The sequence below is a fragment of the Oryctolagus cuniculus genome, chromosome 15 (genome assembly GCF_051225735.1).
Source record: "Oryctolagus cuniculus isolate XC-2025 breed Fujian yellow rabbit chromosome 15, ASM5122573v1, whole genome shotgun sequence".
NCBI classification, from domain to species: domain Eukaryota; kingdom Metazoa; phylum Chordata; class Mammalia; order Lagomorpha; family Leporidae; genus Oryctolagus; species Oryctolagus cuniculus.
This window is the reverse complement of record NC_142881.1, coordinates 76,045,551-76,064,798: the sequence shown is the minus strand read 5'-3', so window position 1 is coordinate 76,064,798 and position 19,248 is coordinate 76,045,551. Positions and strand designations below refer to the sequence as shown.

At 43.7% G+C, this 19,248-nt stretch overlaps 1 protein-coding gene across 6 annotated transcripts in view; it reads right to left on the bottom strand.

Annotated features, from left to right (window-relative positions):
* The window catches only part of LOC138845452 (uncharacterized), a 54,344-nt gene extending 35,376 nt beyond the window's left edge, over positions 1-18,968 (bottom strand). The window contains exons 1-4 of one of the 6 annotated variants that reach the window (XR_016221737.1): positions 18,544-18,957; positions 13,903-13,996; positions 12,918-12,982; positions 981-1,214 (exon numbers count right to left, since the gene is read on the bottom strand). Coding sequence is in view for 2 of the 6 variants with exons in the window: in XM_089314129.1 (XP_089170255.1) it covers positions 1,127-1,214; positions 12,918-12,982; positions 18,544-18,765 (375 nt within the window). In the remaining 4 variants the exon portion in view is untranslated. Of the gene's footprint in view, positions 1-980; positions 1,215-12,917; positions 12,983-13,902; positions 13,997-18,543 lie in introns of those variants that run through there. The other 5 variants (XR_016221738.1, XR_016221739.1, XM_089314129.1 and 2 more) reach the window with 5 other exon arrangements.
* Positions 18,969-19,248: the final 280 nt, after the last annotated feature.

Here is a 19,248-nt window from a genome sequence, read left to right as displayed (position 1 = left end):
GAATAGGAAACTAATAAATTTTGAATTACTTCTTCTCCCTATGGGCAAATTGCAGCGAGTCTGCTGTGGGCTGCCAAACTAAGTCATTTCTCCCTACACATTATTTAGAGCTTAGCACAGGCATGTCCTGACTTCTACACTGGAGCCAATTAGTCACTTCTAGGCTATAGCTCCACAGGTCCTAACACCATGCTAAAAACACACATCAGAAACTCTCTATTTTCCTATTTTTTCCCCAATAGCTGCAATTGCATTTTATCCCCAAACAAAACCACATTCTCCTTCTTGGCCATGTCTAAAGTGAAGTGTTTGCCACCAACCCACTCAGAACAAATCCCTGCAAAGCAATCCGACCAGAGTCAGGGCCTGATTTGAGCCAGTGATGGGGACTCTGTTAATGAAAGTCTGGCAGAAAGGCCTACAGGGAGTCTGTCCTAGCAGAAGCACAGCAGGAAACAGACTGGGTCAATCCTCCATGTGGCTCTTGATTTTCCAAGATTTACAAGCACAGCAAAGCTGAAAACAGCCTATTTTCTCAATTTTTCACTTCAGCATCCCCCTTTAAACCAGCTCCTTTCCATAAACACTGCATCTTTAGGGACATGCATGGGAGGCAGTGATCCTGGTCTCCCCTGACTTCCGAATCCCATAGCTGTACCCTGCAGGTGTTCGGGGGAGACCGTCTCTTTCCAAAGTACAACTGCCTTCAAGCATTGCAGAAAACAGAGTGAAAATGTGTTTCATTCCTAGAAGTGTGTAGGACTTCAGCCTGCACCTTACCAAACAATCTCATTAATGCCTGCCTTAAAAGAAGGGCTGGTGGCCAGTGCCTCAGCTCACTTGGCTAATCCTCTGCCTGTGGTGCCAGCACCCCGGGTTCTAGTCCTGGTTGTGTTACCGGAGAATGTAGAGTTCTGATCTTCGCACAAGAAAGAATCCAGGTGTGAGACAGAGTGGAAAGTAAAAGTAGCAAAGTTTATTAGGGAAGGGACATCCATACGAATGGATGGGCACCTCTCTAGACAGGACCTGGGAGAGAGTGTCATTGCTCTGACTGGGGTGGGGGAAAGGAACAAGGTTACATGGTTGAGTGGAGACATTGCACCTGGCCAGGCAGGCAGGAGGCTCAGCAGAGAGGCAGAGGACTGAGCACGCAGTCTGGTTGAGGCCGGGGGTTTTTAAGGAGATGGGTCTCTGTCTTCACACATTTCCTCCTGAAACAAAGGATTTTTGGCTGTAAATATTAAGAAGCTCCTATCTGAGTTTTCCCTTGAAGGTATCAGACAGGAGGAAGCCTAGCTGGTGCCATCCTGGGTTCAGAGGAAGGGTGAGCAGGACCCCTAGAGAATTGGGATGTGGGGCAGGGTGTTTGAAATGCAGATACTGGGCTGCATCTGGGAGATTGTGGAAGATTGTCAGGCAGAAGGGGTGGGGACCTCCACCTGGCAGGTTATCAGGTAGAAGGGGGCAGGGCAGGATGCAAATACTGGGCTGCCCCTGAAACATTATTGGGATGACTTTGAGATGTAGATGCATATGCTGGATATAGATGTCTTCTCTTTAGGCCTGTCATACACACATAAGCTCATATCTAACTTCCTACCTAACAGTTGGGGTGCCGGTTCTGTCCTGGTTGCTCTTCTTCCAGTCCAGCTCTCTGCTGTGGCCTGGAAAGGCAGTGGAGGATGGCCCAAATGCTTGGGCCCTGCACCTGCATGGGAGACCAGGAGGAAGAAACTGTCTCCTGGCTTAGGATCAGCGCAGCACGCCGGCCATAGTGGCCATTTTGGGGGTGAACCAACAGAAAAGGAAGACCTTTTTCTTTGTCTCTCTCTCTCTCACTAACTCTGCCTGTCCAAAAAAAAAAAAAAAATGAGAGAGATTGAGAGAATATAACCTATTCAAAACAAGAACTGGACAGAAGGATGGCAGACAGTGAAGAAAGTAACCCAAATGTCACCCTAAACTTTTTTTTTTAAATAAATCTTTTTAAAATATTTATTTATTTATTTGAAAGTCAGAGTTACATAGAGAAAGAGGGGCAGAGAGAGAGAGAGGTCTTCCATCCACTGGTTCACTCTGCTGTCATATCAATCCATGGTAGTAAAAGATGAAACAGTTGGGTAAAGCTTAAAATATATATTAGATATTACAACTTGGATTTCAGAAATTTAAGAGAAAGAGTAGACTTTGAGAAGGAAGATAATTCTAAAAAATATCTGATCCCATCTTACCTAAACACTCTGGTGAGAAAGAAGAAATCAGGCATTCAATTCAGTTGTGCTTGATGCCCCCAAACACAAAATAAAACAGTGCAGCATCTCAGAGCCTGGCCCTGGAGTTTGACCTATGTCATTTGAACCACAGCCTTAACATTTTACAGTAGGAAATGTGAGCCTATTAACTAACCTCTCTACAATGCCATTGTCTGATCCATAAAGAAAGAGATGTAACTGCATGTTTCCCAGTGGTTGCTGTGGTGATTAAATAAGATAATGCAGTTGGCTCCTAATAAAAGCTCAACAGATAGTGGCTATTGTTATCTTTATTATGAGGCTGCATTCTAGGCAAAGAAAATTTAAGGATGAAGTTTGATCCCTGCCCTCAAGCAATTGCCCGCTATTGTAAATAACTAAAATACAATGAGAAGTGATTAGGATATAGTTACAGCTACCTCAAAACTTCTTGTGAATCAGATGTGGAATAAGTTACTCATGTTGTCTCAGCTAATGAAACTGTTATCTACAGAAAACACTGGATCTGCCTATTGAGAATTCAGATTGTAAAAGAATCATACAGTAATGAATTCAAAGTGTGAAAGAATCACTCAAGGGCTGGTGTGGTACAGTGGGTTAAGCCACTGTCTGTGATGTCAGCATCCTATATGGATGGGCACCAGTTCAAATCCCAGCTGTTCTACTTCCAATCCAATTCCCTGCTAATGCCCCTGGGAAATCAGTGGAAGATGGTCCAAGTGCTTGGACCCCTGTCACCTATGTGGGAGAACCAGATGAAGCTCCTGGTTTCAGCCCAGTCCACCCTAGCCCAGCCCCAGCTATTGGGCCATGAACCAACAGAATATTTCTCTCTCTCCCTAACTCTGTCTTTCAGATAAATACATCTTTAAAAAAAGAAAAAGAATGAAAATGGTGCCCAAACCCAACAGAGAGACCACTGCCTCCCAGGTCTACATCGGCAGGAAACTGGAGCCAGGAGTAAGAGCTGGAGATCAAATACAAGTACTGAGATAGGGGCTATGGATGTTTTACCCACTCCTTCAAGAACCTGGTATCCAGACTGAGAATAAAATGACTGGACAACAATGAAGCAATTAGAGCCTTAAATTCATTCAGAAAACTTAAGAGCACCCACAGTCTCTTAGTGCTTTCAAGTCTGTGTAACTTGAGCTCTACTCCTAGTTAAAAGAGAATTTTCAAATGGAATTCACAAGCTTCTGTCAGTGCTTTGTGAAACTAATGCAAAAATGGAAAGTTTGTGATAGGATGGAAATGGGCAAATGCTATTGTGGTTTCCAAGGAGAATTCTACAAACCACAGCCTGGGGCTTCGCAAAGATAGTGAGCTGTCATAACGCAAGAGAGAAGGAAGCCAGAAAGAAAAGGATGCTCAAAGTGAAAGGATAAATCAGTGACCAGTGCAAGAATGTGACAGGCTATGGCTCAAAGTCATTTGTGCACATGCCACATGCCACATACTATCTATCCTGGGTACCGCTCCATACATGATCCTATTGGATTTCCAATAGTGAAAGGCACCATTTATGTCCACTTTTCAGATGAGAGAGCAGGCATACAAACAGAAGGTTTAAAGTAGGAAGAATCTCTGGCCTGTTTCAGAGCTAAAATTGTATGTTCTCCATTTTGCCTGTGGAGGATGAGCACCAGGCATTCTGGATAAATAGAAACATCCCAGACTCTATGGAGGAGTCTGAACAAACTGGAGAGAAAACAACACTTGCCATGTCCATGAGAGCTCAGCAGCCAGTGATGCTGTGCGGAGGGGATGCTGTGGCAGAACTATTTTGTGGTTTCTTTCCAGCCAACACGCTCCTTTTGCTGAGAACTACTGACCTACTCAGAGGTACACATTTTCACTCCTATTTGATGCAGCTGAGTGGACCCAATCTGGATCAAGGAATCTTCTCTCCCAGGAGTCTGAGATGTGAAGATGTCAGTTATCTCTGTTGTGCACTTGGACTGGAAAGTGCTGAGGAACAGCTGAAGGCCCATTTTGATCATAACCATATGCACACAAAGGGGAAGAACAACATATGAAGGACAGAGAAGCATGGAGGTGTGACCAGAAAGCCCTGAATGAGCAGAGAAATTCACCCTTGCCCCAGATGTTCTTTCAGGGTTTGACTCTAGTCTCCTAAGGAGATAGATACACAGACAATTGATAGATAGAAAGATTAATTGATTCAAGCAGATACATAGATACATAGTTAGATAGGTAATTACTGGCACCTGAATGTTTGTCATGGGTTGAGTAAGACCTGTCTTCCCCAAACTCATACAAGATGGTTAAACTTTACTGCTTTTTTAAAAATTTATTTTATTTGAAAAGTAGAATTACAGAGAGGCAGAGGGAAAGAGAGAGAGACAGAGACAGAGAGTAAGTGAGTGAGAGTGGGAAAGTGCATGAGAGGTCTTCCATCCACCGGTTCACTCTGCAGATGGCTGCAACATCCAGAGCTGGGCTGATTCAAAGCCAGGAGCTTCCTCTGGGTCCCCCATATGGGTTCAGGGGCCCAAGGATTTGGGCCATCTTCCACTGCTTTCTCAGGGCATAACAGAGAACTGGATCTGAAGAGGAGCAGCAGGTACTTGAACCCGCACCCATGTGGGACACTGGCGCCACAGGCGGCAGCTTTACCCATTACACCACAGCACTAAACTCTACTACCAGGCCCAGCACTGTGGTGTAGAAGGTAAAGTTGCCTCCTGTAGGGCTAGCATCCCATATGGGTGCCAGTTCTAGTCTCAGCTACATAGCCTTCTGCTATGGCCTGGGAAAGCAGAAGATAGCCCAAGTCCTTGGGCCCCTGCACCCACATGGGAGACCTGGAAGAAGCTCCTGGCTCCTGGCTTTGGATCAGCTCAGCACCAGCTGTTGTGGCCAGTTGGGGAGTGAACCAGTGGATGGAAGGCCTCTCTCTCTCTCTCTCTCTCTATCTCTCTCTCTCTCTCTGACTCTCCTTCTCTCTCTGTGTAACTCTGACTTTCAAATAAATAAATAAATCTTAAAAAATAAAACAAAATAAACTCTACTATCTTAACATTGAAGGTCGATGGATTAAAGACACAGACTTGATCTAATTATGGCACCTGGGAGGTGTGTCAGGTGGGAGGTTTTAGGCCATGGAAGTGTGCACTTGGAGGTGGTTCTCAAAGAAATAATTATTAAAGTTCTAGCCAGCTGTTCTTTTACCTGCCTGGCTCACCACATAATTATTCCTCCATGTGGGGAGCAACTGAGACTAGACTAAGTTACAGGAATTAAGACTTATTCTATGCATCTGCTCTCCCACAATATGGTGCTGAGGGAGCAAACAACCTCTACGTAGCTGCCTCATCAGTTTGACTGATAAGCTGCAGGAGCTGATCCTGCTCCTGATTGGAGGAGAGCAGCGTGCTCAGCGTGTGGGTAGCAGAGTTGGGATTGGTGGAAGAGGACTATAAAGGAGGAGAGAGACAACATGCACGAGGAACATCTGAGGGAACACCTGAGGAACATCTGAGCAGCCCCCGAGACAGCCAGCCGGAGGTGTGCCACTCCTCCGCAGAAGTGGGGAAAGCGGCAGGGGGTGCTGCTCCTCCACAGAGGTGGAGGGGCCGGCAGCTACCCCGGGAAGGGCCGGGCAGAGAGAACAGCACAGGGTCCTGTGTTGTTCCTCCACGAATGGGGGAGTGACACTCCATACCCACCATGACCAGCCTCCATCAGATGCTAGACTACAGGGCCACCTAATTGTGAACTGTGACCTCCAAATTATACACTGAAATCAAGCCTTTCCAAGAAGGACATTTTAATTGAAGGTATTTTAGTTAAAGGAACCAAAAGCAGACTAATAAATTTTTCCTGTGACCTTCTCACCAATCCTTATAAAACTTTACCTTCGATGCTTTAATGTGATAGATTGTGTTTGAGGAAATAGTAACCAACGTGACAGGCTTAGGTGACCATGCATTGCTGTGATAGACGTATGCTCCCTTGAAACATGAACCTGATACACCATAGGAGTCTTATGAGATGCAAGCAGCTCACAGATCATTAATCTCTCCCCTATTACTCAAAGCAAATAAAATAAAAAGCAAATGATTTGCACATAGGAAGATTTCAGATACCTAGAGGAAAATGAAGAACATAGATAGAGATTGTGGTTATATTTTAATTTTTCTTTCACCCAAAGATCACAACTTTGGAAGAGAAATGGGTATGAACTATCAACAAAGCAGAAGCCAATGCAAGACTCAGCTTCCTGACTCATGACTTTAAGAGATGGCCGAGCCATGGCAACAGACAGAGGAGATTTTATTAGGACAAGCAAGAATGTGAGACAGTAGACTCAAAGTCAAGATTGAATATATGACAGTCAGTGTCATCAAGAAGATGAAAACCTCATCTAAAATATATGCTACTGGATACTAAGAAGCTACCAGACATGACACAGGAAAGATTCTCAGATAAAAGTTACAGGTAAGGAAGTTAAGATGAGAATATATTGTCATTCCAGAAGGATGGCACCACGAGGGAATTCATACCGCTTCTCCCTTTTTCCTCTTAAAATATCCATGACATTTTCTGTCAAAGGGTAAAAAAAATTCACATTAACACCCAAAGTGTTTGACAAGAATGTTGAGCATATTTCATATTCTGCAGCAAATGTATACTCTGTCTTAAAAAGTGGGAGAAAATTACAAGTTGGTACCAGCTGCCAACCCAGTCCCAGAACTCTGCCTCCCAGGGGACATCAAGTCAAGAGAGAGAGCAGCATGGCCCAAACACTGGTGGCCAGCTAAGTGCTGACACTGCACCCGTAGATGCACAACCAGGCCAGGCACGAGGGACCTCACAGTGCTAAGTTCAGACTTGAGCCCCAGATTCAGCGAGTGCCATTTCCTCTCATCCAAGAGGCATATGCAGCAATTGCCCAAGCCCCAGCCACACCCTGATGCTGAAGTAGTACTGACAATATGACTACAAGAAGACAGATGCTTGACCCTTGCTGCAAATGGAAAGGAACCTCCCTCATGAGTTTTATTCCATCTTTGGAAACATCTGATATTCTCAAAAGTGGAACGATAGAATAATAAAACCACTTAAATTTAGCACAGACAACAAATCCCAATTTTAGAAGCAATATTGATGATCCTTTCATTCTGAATAAGAGGAAAACTGAAGCTAGAAATCTGAAAAACACAGAAGCCAACAGCTCTGGTTGTGTTGTAGGCAGGCAAAGAGGATAAAATTGATCAGGTTTGTGAGCTGGAAGGACATGCCTTTACCACAACCCTGTGTGACCTCACACCCCTACCTAGACACACCTGTGAGCCTACCAGTCAATCAGATTAATTAACCACTCCCCTCTGGAAGTGGATTAAAGGCCTGGGACACTGTGGGTCTGGCCGTTTTTTGGCTTTTTGCCTCTTTTTCCATTGGTGGGGGGAAGCTTGCTGCCCCTGCACATCCAGGGCCACCTGCCCCATGCTTCCTGGCCTCCATGCTCCTCCACATGGCTGGCTCCTGGTACTTGGTATGAATCCAGATTTCTTTCTCTTTTACGTAGGGTCCACACTCTCCTATGCATTTCTCCCACTGAATAAAAAGCTTAAAAACTTATCATGCTGCCTCGTTCATTTATCCCGGTGTTCAGAATTCTTATCTGAATTTTAGGCAAGAAGCCACACAGGCTTATTAGTATTGGGAAGTTATTAATAAGCACATGGTGATATCATATGGCACTCCATATTCCGGTATTAGTTGGACCTAAGGATCAAGAATGCTCTAACCCCAAATCCAAGGCTTGGACAAGGATGAGCAACAAAAATAAAACTTCAAGACAGACTCCCAGGAAACAAAATCTGAGCAAACATGAAAAAAACTTCAGACCACAAGAACTTATTCCTTTGACATCTTTGAAAAAGGAAGACAATACACTTAAATCACACTATAGAACAATTTAAATGAGGATTGGAAGTGGTCAATGCAATTGATGCTGTAGAAAAATCAATTAGTAAAAGAGAAAATGGGCTTCAGAAACATACAGAATGTCAAAGAAATTTACACAGTGGGAAAGAATATGAATAAATGTTTCCAGCATCCACATTCTGCCTGGCTGTCTTGGCTGCTGGGAACACAAATATGAAAAAAAAACATTTACACCTGCCCCCAGGGTGGTCATAGCTCAGTAAGGAAAGCAGAAGAACAGACAAATAATAATATAGATGTCATTAAATGATAACACACTACCCCAGAATCACAAAAATACAATTTCTTTTGTAGTATCCACAGATAGTATACAAAAAGAAAGAAAAAATAAGACACATTAAGAATACTCTATATTTTAAAAAGAAGAAAATGTGCAGGCTTTATTCTCAGGGCACACAATTAGTACATCAAAAAATCTGGAAATAAGAACATTCATCTCCTATTTTAGGGAGAACCTGTATCACAATGCATGGGATAAGCACAGCTATACAAAAAGAGAAAGACATGTGCTTTCAACATTTTCACCATTTCAAAGAGTACTTCAGTGCCATTAGGAGCGGAGGTGATTAGTGAACTACTGGAAAACAAAGACACAGGAAACACTAAAATACAAATAAAAGGCACAACAGCAAATCTAATCAAGAAAAAAAGAAAATCATTTGAAAATATCATTTTTAATAAAAAGTATCTCTCATACTCAGCAGACTCATAGAATGGCGGATGTCCTAAATAGCACTCTGGCCTCAGAATCAGCCCTAAAGGCACTCGGATCTGGCTGAAAAGCCCATGAGAGTATTTCAGGCATGGAAAGCCAAGACACTCTGGCAAAAAGATCTCTGTGAGTGAGATCCCAGTGGAAAGAACAGGTCTTCAAAGAGGGAGGTGCCTTTCTCTGAAGGGAGGAGAGAACCTCCACTTTGACTATGACCGTGTCTAAACAAGATAAGAGTCGGAGAACTCAAGGGGCTTCCATAGCCTTGGAAACTCATAACTGGTGCATAGGGAGATTACTGATGCCATAAACAGGAGTGTCAATTGGTAAAGTCAACAACAGGAGTCACTGTGCACTTACTCCTCATGTAGGATCTCTGTCCTTAATGTGCTGTACACTGAGGCTTAATGCTATAACGAGTACTCAAACAGTATATTTCACTTTGTGTTTCTATGGGGGTGCAAACGACTGAAATCTTTACTTAATGTACACTAAACTAATCTTCTGTAAAAAAAAAAAAAAAGAAAGAAAGAAATTTTCAATTCCCAACTTGACTCTCACTGGGATTAAACATGACAATAGGTCTGATCTGATTTCATCATCATTTAAAAAAAATCATCTATTATTTTTCACTTTATGTTTCTGTGTGGGAGCAAACTGTTGAAATACTTACTTAAGGTATACTAAGCTGATCTTCTGTATATTAAGATAATCGAAAATGAATCTTGATGTGAATGGAAGGGGAGAGGGAGTGGGAAAGGGGAGGGTTGTTGGTGGGAGGGACGGTATGGGAGGGGAAGCCATTGTAACCCATGAGTCGTACTTTGGAAATTTATATTCATTAAATAAAAGATAAAAAAAAAAAAAAAGAAAAAGAAAAATAAGGGACCAGTGCTGTGGCTCAAAGGCACCACCTGCAGTGCCAGCATCCCATATGGGCACTGGTTCTAGTCCCATCTGCTGGCTGCTCCACTTCCAATCCAGCTCTCTGCTATGGCCCGGGAAAGCAGCAGAAGATGACCCAAGTCCTCAGGCACCTGCACCCGTGTGGGTCATCTCTATATATGTTTATATACACACAGATTCACACACACACACACACACACACACGAATCTATGTATCTATCATCTCTCTATCTATATAATGCATGTATATTAATAATGCAAATAACATATGCATAATAATACATGCATGTTCTTGATAGCTTAACAATGCTGAAAGGATATTGTAAAAGAAATGTTCTCCAAGTTTCCACAGAGTACATCCAGATTTTGTAGTGTGAGCAAAGGAAAAAAAACAATTTTAAGAGCAATCCCACACCTGGGATTTACTCAAACAAAATGAAATCAGCATATGAAAGAGTTATCTGTACCTCTGTGTTCATTGCAGCTAAATTCACAATAGCTAAGATAGGGAATCAACTCAGATGCCCATCAACTGATGACTGGATAAAGAAATTATGGTATATATACACTATGGAATACTACTCACTGGTAAAAAAATCCAGTCTTCTGCAACGAAATGGATGTAACTGGAAAGCATTACACTTAGTGAAAAATCTAGTCTCCAAAAGATGAGAAACCATATGATTTTCCTGATCTGTGGTTACTAATAGAAAATGTAAAATAAAATGTATTGGAGTGCAATTGACATTTTGAGATTTAATATTTGTATAGCCCTTATCTCTACTGTTGAGGTATTATGTTTTTTATACTATTTTTTGAGCTCTTAATTAGTGTAAGGTTAATCTTATGAGTATAAAATAAGCTAAAAATAAATCTTTGTAAAAATTAAGAGTGACAATAGGAGAGGGAAGGGGCAGAAGGTTTCGAGTGTGGGTGGGAAGGAGGGTGGGGTGGGAAGTATCACTATGTTCCAAAATCTTTAGATATGAAATTTGTTTACCTTAAATAAAATTTTAAATGAATACCATAAAATACAATACTGTAATATTTTGGACAAAACAGAAATTCTTTACTATACTGAAATTTTATCTCATTTGTTTCACAATAAAATTATAACTTGTCTTTTCAAAAAAAAATAAAAAAATAAAAAGTATCTCTCTTCATATCCTGGTTGCATGTTTTATTAATATTATGAAACTATTAAAGAAGAAAGAAAAGGAAACATCTGAGAAAATGACATCTTGAAACCACAAAATATGAAATCGCTGTAATAGAGATCAATAAAGGAGTTGCAATTTTGGATACAATAGGCTAAATACAATCCACCCTTTTTCTAATACTAAATGTAACTGTAAGACCTGGACAAAATGCATCGAGCAGTAATTTCAGGGACCTGAAAAGTAAATAAGAGGCAGATTAGGGAGGAAGAACAGAATCAAAAGTATCACTAATGGATGGAAGTCTACCAGTTTCTCTGGTAGTATCTGTCAGCCTGCAAAGCCAGCTGAAACCCATAGCCAGGCACCAGGGTACAGAAAGAGCCCAAGGGCTTTGGCACAATAAACAGAAAAAGGAGTTTCTAGGGCTTAGAGAGAAAACAGAAATCTTGATTTTCTTTCTTTCTCCATCTTCTTGAATCCCAGACCCCAGGACAGAAGAACCCAGACCCTGGGGCAAGGGAGCCCTCCTCCACAGCGCCCAGAGCCTTGGGCCCTAAGTGCAATTCAAACCTTTATTGGTGTTTTGCACACTCTGTCTTGGTGCCACTAGTCTCTGGATGCAGAAGCAGTCACAGAATCACATTGTGGGGGGAGGTCAGCGCCGTGGCTCACTTGGTTAATCCTCCACCTGCAGCACCTGCATCCCATATGGGTGCCGGGTTCTAGTCCCAGTTGTTCCTCTTCCAGTCCAGCTCTCTGTGGAGGATGGCCCAAGTGCTTGGGCCCCTGCACCCGCATGGGAGACTGGGAAGAAGCACCTGGCTCCTGGCTTTGGATCGGCCCAGCGCCAGCCATAGTGGCAATTTGGGGAGTGAACCAATGGAAGGAAGACCTTTCTCTCTGTCTCTCTCAGTCTATAACTCTACCTGTCAAATAAATAAATAAAAGAATCACATTGGGGAGAGGAGCAACTAAAGCCCCAAGAATTAAAAGATTTTTTGAAGGAATTTCTGGGCTTACCCACAGCTGGACACAAGTAGATCTGATCAAGTAAACATAATAAATTTGATAATAAACTAAACAATATGTCATTACCCCAATTTCATTTATACACACATACACACACACAGGCTCCAAAGAGTACTACAAAAGCCTTGAAAACTGGGTTAACTTTGGACCCACAGTCCCAAGAAGATAGATTGGAACATGTGCCCTAAACCAGGACTGATTACCTAACAAAACAAAAACTGCCTTCTCCATAAGATTTGCTTTAAAACTCAGAATTTTATAACACAATATTCAAAATACCCAGGGTGCAATCCAAAATTAATATATGAAGAACCAGAAACATATCAATTCACATGGGAGAAAAAAAGCAACAGATGCTAATGTCAAGATACAAACTCTTAAAATTATCTAACAAAGAACTTAGAACAGTTAACATTAAAATGTTCCAGAATGTAATTGTGAAATAACTCAGAAACAAATGAACAGAAAGTCACACCAATAACAGAAAATATAAAGATTGAATGGAATATTAAAACAAAAATACAATGACTACAAAAGAAAAAAAAATTATACCAGAATGGAGATGGCAGAGGAAAGATAACCCAATTAAAAATATATATACTTTCTGAATAGGGAGAAAAGAGATTGAAAAAAAAAATAAGATCTTAGGAACATGTTGGATAATCACAAAAAGTTTAACACAATGTCAACAAAGTCCAGAGAAGAAAGAATATAAACATGGAAAAATAATAATGTCTGAAATTTCCTGTTTAGGTAAAGACACAACTTACAGATTCAAAACTTTAACAAAACTCAGAGAGGATTCATGTTTCCAAATGCGTAACTGAAACTGCAAAGAAGTAAAGGCAATGAATTGGACAGAGATAAGCAACATGTTACCTGTAGGGCGCAATGATCCGAATGACTGTGGAACTCCTCATTAGATGGCATTCATTCTTCAGGCACTAGAAGGAGAAGAGAATCAATTTAGAACTCTACAAAGAGTGGAAATATGCTTCAGAAAGAACCATGAAATTTAAACTGCTTTTAAATGAAAGGAAACCTAGGAGAATCCTTTGCCAACAGACCTGCTTTTCTTTTTTTTTAAGATTTATTTATTTGAAAGTCAGAGTTACACAGAGAGAAGAGAGACACAGAGAGAAAGAGGTCTTCCATCTGATGGTTCACTCCCCCAAATGGCTGCAACAGCTGGAGCTGCATCAATCTGAAGCCAGGAGCCAGCAGCTTCTTCCAGGTCTCCCATGCAGATGCAGGGGCCCAAGGACTCAGGCCATCTTCTACTGCTTTCCCAGGCCATAGCAGAGAGCTGGCTCAGAAGTGGAGCAGCCAGGTCTCAAACTGACACCCATATGGGATGCCAGCACTTCAGGTCAGGGCATTAACCCTCTGCGCCACAGCACCACCCTGCAACAGACCTGCTTTTTAACAGATGGTTAATGGCCGGCACCATGGCTCAATAGGCTAATCCTCCACCTGCTGCACTGGCACACCTGGTTCTAGTCCCGGTTGGGGTGCCGGATTCTGTCCCAGTTGCCCCTCTTCCAGGCCAGCTCTCTGCTATGGCCCGGGAGTGCAGTGGAGGATGGCCCAAGTGCTTGGGCCCTGCACCCCCTGGGAGACCAGGAGAAGCACCTGGCTCCTACCTTCGGCGCAGCGTGCTGGCCATGGCAGCCATTGGAGGGTGAATCAACAGCAAAGGAAGACCTTTCTCTCTGTCTCTCTCTCTCAGTGTCCACTCTGCCTGTAAAAAAAAAAAAAAAAAAAAAAGAGAGAGAGAGAGAGAGAGAGATGGTTAACAAATTCTTCAGAAGAGAGTGAAATTTAGAACATAAAGAATGAAGGAAAAAAACAAAATGGTAAATACCTGGTAACTATTGTTACTGGTTGCAGAGGAAAGGGCAGTTGCTGGAATGAGTTTCCTGAGTTCTTTTCCTCAGCTTAGTATAGAAATAAAAAGCCTGGAAACAATTTGCAAAGAGGCAGAAAATTTTATTAGACAGAAAAACTTTTATTTGATCGGCAAGTGACAGAAAAAGCGTCTGGTTGGAGAGGAGACCAGGCTGAGTGCCCAAACAGGACACTGGTTTTGAGGAAGTGTCCCAGGTTTTTAAGGCAAATATCACAGAGACCATTTCCTCTCAAGATCCTTAGAATGTGTTTCATGGTTGAAAATTACAATTACAACATTGCATTAGGGGCTGGCACCGTGGCTCACTTGGTTAATCCTCCACCTACGGCACCGACATCCCATATGGGCACCAGGTTCTAGTCCCAGTTGCTCCTCTTCCACTACAGCTCTCTGCTGTAGCCAGGAGGGCAGTGGAGGATGGCCCAAGTGCTTGGGCCCTGCACCCACATGGGAGACCAGGGGAAAGCCCCTGGCTCCTGGCTTTGGATCGGCACAAGCGCACTGGCTCTGGCAGCCATGTTGGGGGTGAACCAACAGAAGGAAGACCTTTCTCTCTGTCACTCTCTCTCACTGTCTAACTCTATCTGTCAAATAAAAAAATAACATTGTGTTATAGAATTTTCAATGCATACTGTAATCAAGTATGGCAATTATAACTTCAGGGAGGAGAGCAAAGACACAACATGGTGGTCAGATTTCTATATTCCATTTGAAATTGATAAAACATCAATTCTAATTAGACTTGATAAAGTTAAGTAATTCCAGAGAGAAGTCACTACAAAACTTTGCAAATCAAAAACTCAGTCGGTAAGTAAAATAGGACACCAAAAAATGCTCAAGTAACACAAAACAATGCAGACACTAGGGAATGGAGGAAAATTAGAAACAGAACTGAAAGTGAGTTCCAATTCCCTAATGCCTCTGCTGTAGACTTTATCAGGCCTCGGTCTCGCTCCCTTAGATTATAGTCCCTCTGTATTCACTATAATGATTATGAGTCAATTCTTTATTAAAAATCAACTCCTTAAATTAAGGAAGACAAGCATAGGTCAGACTGGCCCCAAAGACCAAATTGCAACATGCAAAATTCAATTATCACCTCCACAGTTAATGTCTTAATGCTAGACTCCATTTTGAGATGCTTCTCAGCAACACTAGACCTTGATCAAACTAAGCAATAACAACTAACCGTTATAGTAAACATTTACCAGGAAAAAAAGAAAATTCTTGGGGAGAATATAAAGCAACTAAAACACCCACAAACCCAAAATGCAACAGTGACTTTATGTTTATTATTTATTTATTTGAAAGACAAAGAAACAGACCTCCTATCTGCTGGTTCATTACCCAACAGCAGATGCAGGACCAGGTTGAAGCCTAAAACTGGGAACTAAAGCTGAATCTCCCACCCAGGTGACAGAAATTCAACTACCTGAGCCATTAGCCTGCTGCCTCTAAAGGTGTGCATTAGCAGCAAATTGGAATTAGAAGTGGAGCTGGGACTCAATCCCAGGTACTCCGATTAGGGAAATGGGTGTCCCACATAGTATTTTACCTACTAAGCCAAATGCCCACTCCAAGCAGCTATTCTAGGAAAGTGGTTTAACCATTTCTTTTCAAGTGAAACATACATTTAGTATACAACCTAGAAATTCATCTCTAGATATATACTCAAGAGAAATGAAAATATATTTTTGCCGAAAAGCTAGTATTAAGTGTTTACAGTGGCTATATTCATATTCATCCAAGCCAGGAAATGTCCAAAGTTCTTCAATAGGAAAATAGTGAATATTAGAGGCTAGGAAGAGCAGGGAGGAGGAGGGCAGGGACAGATTGAGTAACAGGTATCAGAATACAGTTAGAATAAGTTCCAGTGTTCTACACCACAACAAAGAAGGTATAATTCAGAGTAACCCACTGTTCTGAAAAAAACCAGAAGACAGGAGCTCTAGGCTCTAAACAAAAAATATAAGGATGTGGAAATGCTCATTACCCTGATTTGGTCATTACATACTATATACAAGTATTGAATTAGAATACTGTATCCCACAATTAAAGATAAATATTGTATGTCCATTAAAATCAACATTTTAAAAATAAAATATGAGCAGAAGTTTTGGACACTTCATGATGGAATGCTGTGAATGGACAAGAAGCCCCTCCTTGCAGGCCACAATAAAAGTGCTGGGCATCATTAGTCATTAGAGAAATGCACATTAAGACCACATGGAGGGGGGCCCAAAACTGTGACACAGTGGGTTAAGGCCCTGGCCTGAAGCACCGGCATCCCATATGGGAGCCGGTTTGAGACCCAGCAGCTCCACTTCCAATCCAGCTCTCTGTTATGGCCTGGGAAAGCAGTGGAGGATGGCCCAAGTCCTTGGGCCCCTGCACCAGTGTGGGAGACCAGGAAGAAGCTCCTGGCTCCTGGCTCCTTGCTCCTGGCTTTGGATCAGCACAGCTCTGGCCATTGCGGCCAATTGGGGAGTGAACCATCAGATGGAAGACCTCTCTCTCTCTCTCTCTCTACCTCTACCTCTACATCTACCTCTCCTCTCTCTGTATAACTCTTTCAAATAAATAAATAAATTTTTTTAAAGAAAGACCACATGGGGTACTCTTACACAATACAATGGCTATTGTAAAACAACAGATGGCCCTGAATGTGGGCAAGGATGGGGAGAAAACAGAATTCCCAAACATCGCCTTAGAGAGTATAAAATGGTACAACCACATTGTAAACCAGTTTAGCAAGTTCTTCAAAAACCTTACACCTACTCTAGAACCCATCTATTTTACTGGTAGGTGCATTTCCCCCAGAACAATGAAAATGTGCATTCACAGGCAGACTGGGACAAGAACACATATAACAGCACCTTTGCTCATCACAGCCAAACACGGGAAACCATGCAAATGGCCATCAGAGTAGCAAGGGGTTGTCAGCTGCCAACACAGGTCTGCTCACGTCCTGCAGGGTGCTCAGCCATCACAGGGAACACACGAAGGTTCTGTGCAGCAGCAAGCATGGCTGAGCCACAGGCTCTGGAAGCAACATGACGTATTGTTCCATTAACAGGACGCTCCAGAACAGACAAAACCCATGGCTGGTGAAAGACATCAGGAGTAGAGAGAAAGTTTGAGGGGGCTGCAAAAATTGGCAGGAAACTGGGATAAAAGCTCAATTTATGTTGGTGCAAGACTTTTTGAAAGCCATGTGTCAAGGAGGCTTCTAAAAGATCAGGTAAAGCATTTAGAAGGAAGAAATGATGCATGGATTTCAAAACTGTTTTGCATCAAAGTAAGCTTACATTTCAAGTTTTCCTAGAAACTTTTTTTTTTTTTTTGACAGGCGGAGTTAGACAGTGAGAGAGAGAGTGACAAAGAGAAAGGTCTTCCTTCATCCCCCAAATAGCTGCTACAGCCAGCGCACTGCCGATCTGAAGCCAGAAGCGAGGAGCTTCCTCCTGGTCTCCCATGCGGGTGAAGGGCCCAAACACAGGCCATCCTCCACTGCACTCCCCGGCCATAGCAGAGAGCTGGACTGGAAGAGGGGCAACCGGAACAGAATCCGGCTCCCCAACCGGGACTAGAACCGGGGTGCCGGCACTGCAGGCGGAGGATTACCCTAGTGAGCCGCGGCGCCGGCCGACACTACAAGATTTGAAAAAGAAACACACGCACACCCACACACACATACACACACACCCCATACCTACAGGGCCCTATCATGATAACTCCCTGGAAGGGCTGAAAGGCAAAGACGTGCCAAATGCCAGGTGTTGTGGACAGGAAGCAATCAGGACTCACACACTGCTGGCGGGAAGGTGCATCCACACCTGAGACAGCAGGCTCAAGGCTGAACACGCGCACTCAGTGACACAGCCCCTCCAGTTCCTACAGGAACGCGTGTGCCTGCGCGGACACACGGTGCTGCCATCAGCGATCTGCTGCAGACATTCACAGAGGGTCTGCATAGAACGCGGATAGAACTACTCCAAAGGCCATGGACGCAGGAACGCTAGAGCCGCGGGAACGAGCCTTCCATGACCCACCGGAAGAATGCAGACGACCCTCACAAAGATAACGCTGCCCCACAAAAGCAAGACACACATATCCTGGAAAAATAAAACTGGGCATCAGTAGACCAGAGCAGTGGTGGAACACAGCCCAAGAGGGAGTCCTGGGTTTCAGTACGGTTCTGTTTTTACTTTCATCACAACACTAGTGCCACGTGTGCTGGGTCTGTGACAGTCCCTCAGCTGTACACCTATGAATTCCGCAAGCACACTGCAGCACACGTCACACTTCAGTACGATTCAGAAAAGAGAGAAGGCGATGGCCTCTTCTCACTGAGGCACCACGGGTACTTTTGACTCCGGGAAGAGGAAATGCCACAAAATGTTCTCAGGGCCGGCAGGAAAAGTTCTTTCTCACTCTCCCTCCCTTCCTCCTTCCTCTCTCCTCTCCCGTCTCCTACTCTCTCCCCCTCTCTCCCTCTCTTCCACACCTTCCTTCCTCCATCAACCTTCCCTGTAGGAGGGGGAAAAATACTCGTTTCTCAGGAACAAAACTGAAAGTCCTGAGGTGAAAACTTACGGAAGCTGCCGTGGAGAACCAATAGGGCCCCCACAGAAAATCATGAAGAGAGTTCCAGCACGTCCCCGAAAACGGCGTGGCCGCCACGGGCCTGACCATTGGCTGGGCGGGGTCTTCCCCAGCCTCGGACACCAGCTCCTGGCGGTTCCTGGCAGTATCTTCAAGGCTCAGGCTGGAACCCAGGCGACGCACGCGGTGGAGCAGGAGGTCACGCGCCAGCATCACTTCCGGGTCATAGCATCTCGCCGGGGAGCGCTGCCCATGGGGTGGGTGTCCAGGCGCAGCCGTTGTCCCGCGGGACGCTGCCCGCCTCCCACATCTTTGTGCAGGTGCACTTCCGGCTGCTCGGCCCTTGGGATCCAGGGAGACTGCAGGTGCTGGATCAAGTACTTGCGACTTGAATGCTGCAACCGATACAGCTGCCCCAGAGTTCTCGTGTGGTTGTCGTCCCTGGACCCAGAGGCCCTGTCCATGGCTGGGGGAAGAAATGATGAAGAAAAAAAGTCTTCAGCCCAAAGGAGAAGCAAAATGGAGCCCCCAGACTGCCGGCCTCAGCACCTGCCCGGGCCTTGGCCAAGGTGGGCAAATGGTGGGTTGCAGAATTTGACACAGTGGAGTGCAGGTGCCGAGAGACCAGAGTCCTGCAGAGAATGGCCAGGTTAGGGTGAGGCATGGGCAAGCAGCAGCACGGAAGGGACAGTCACC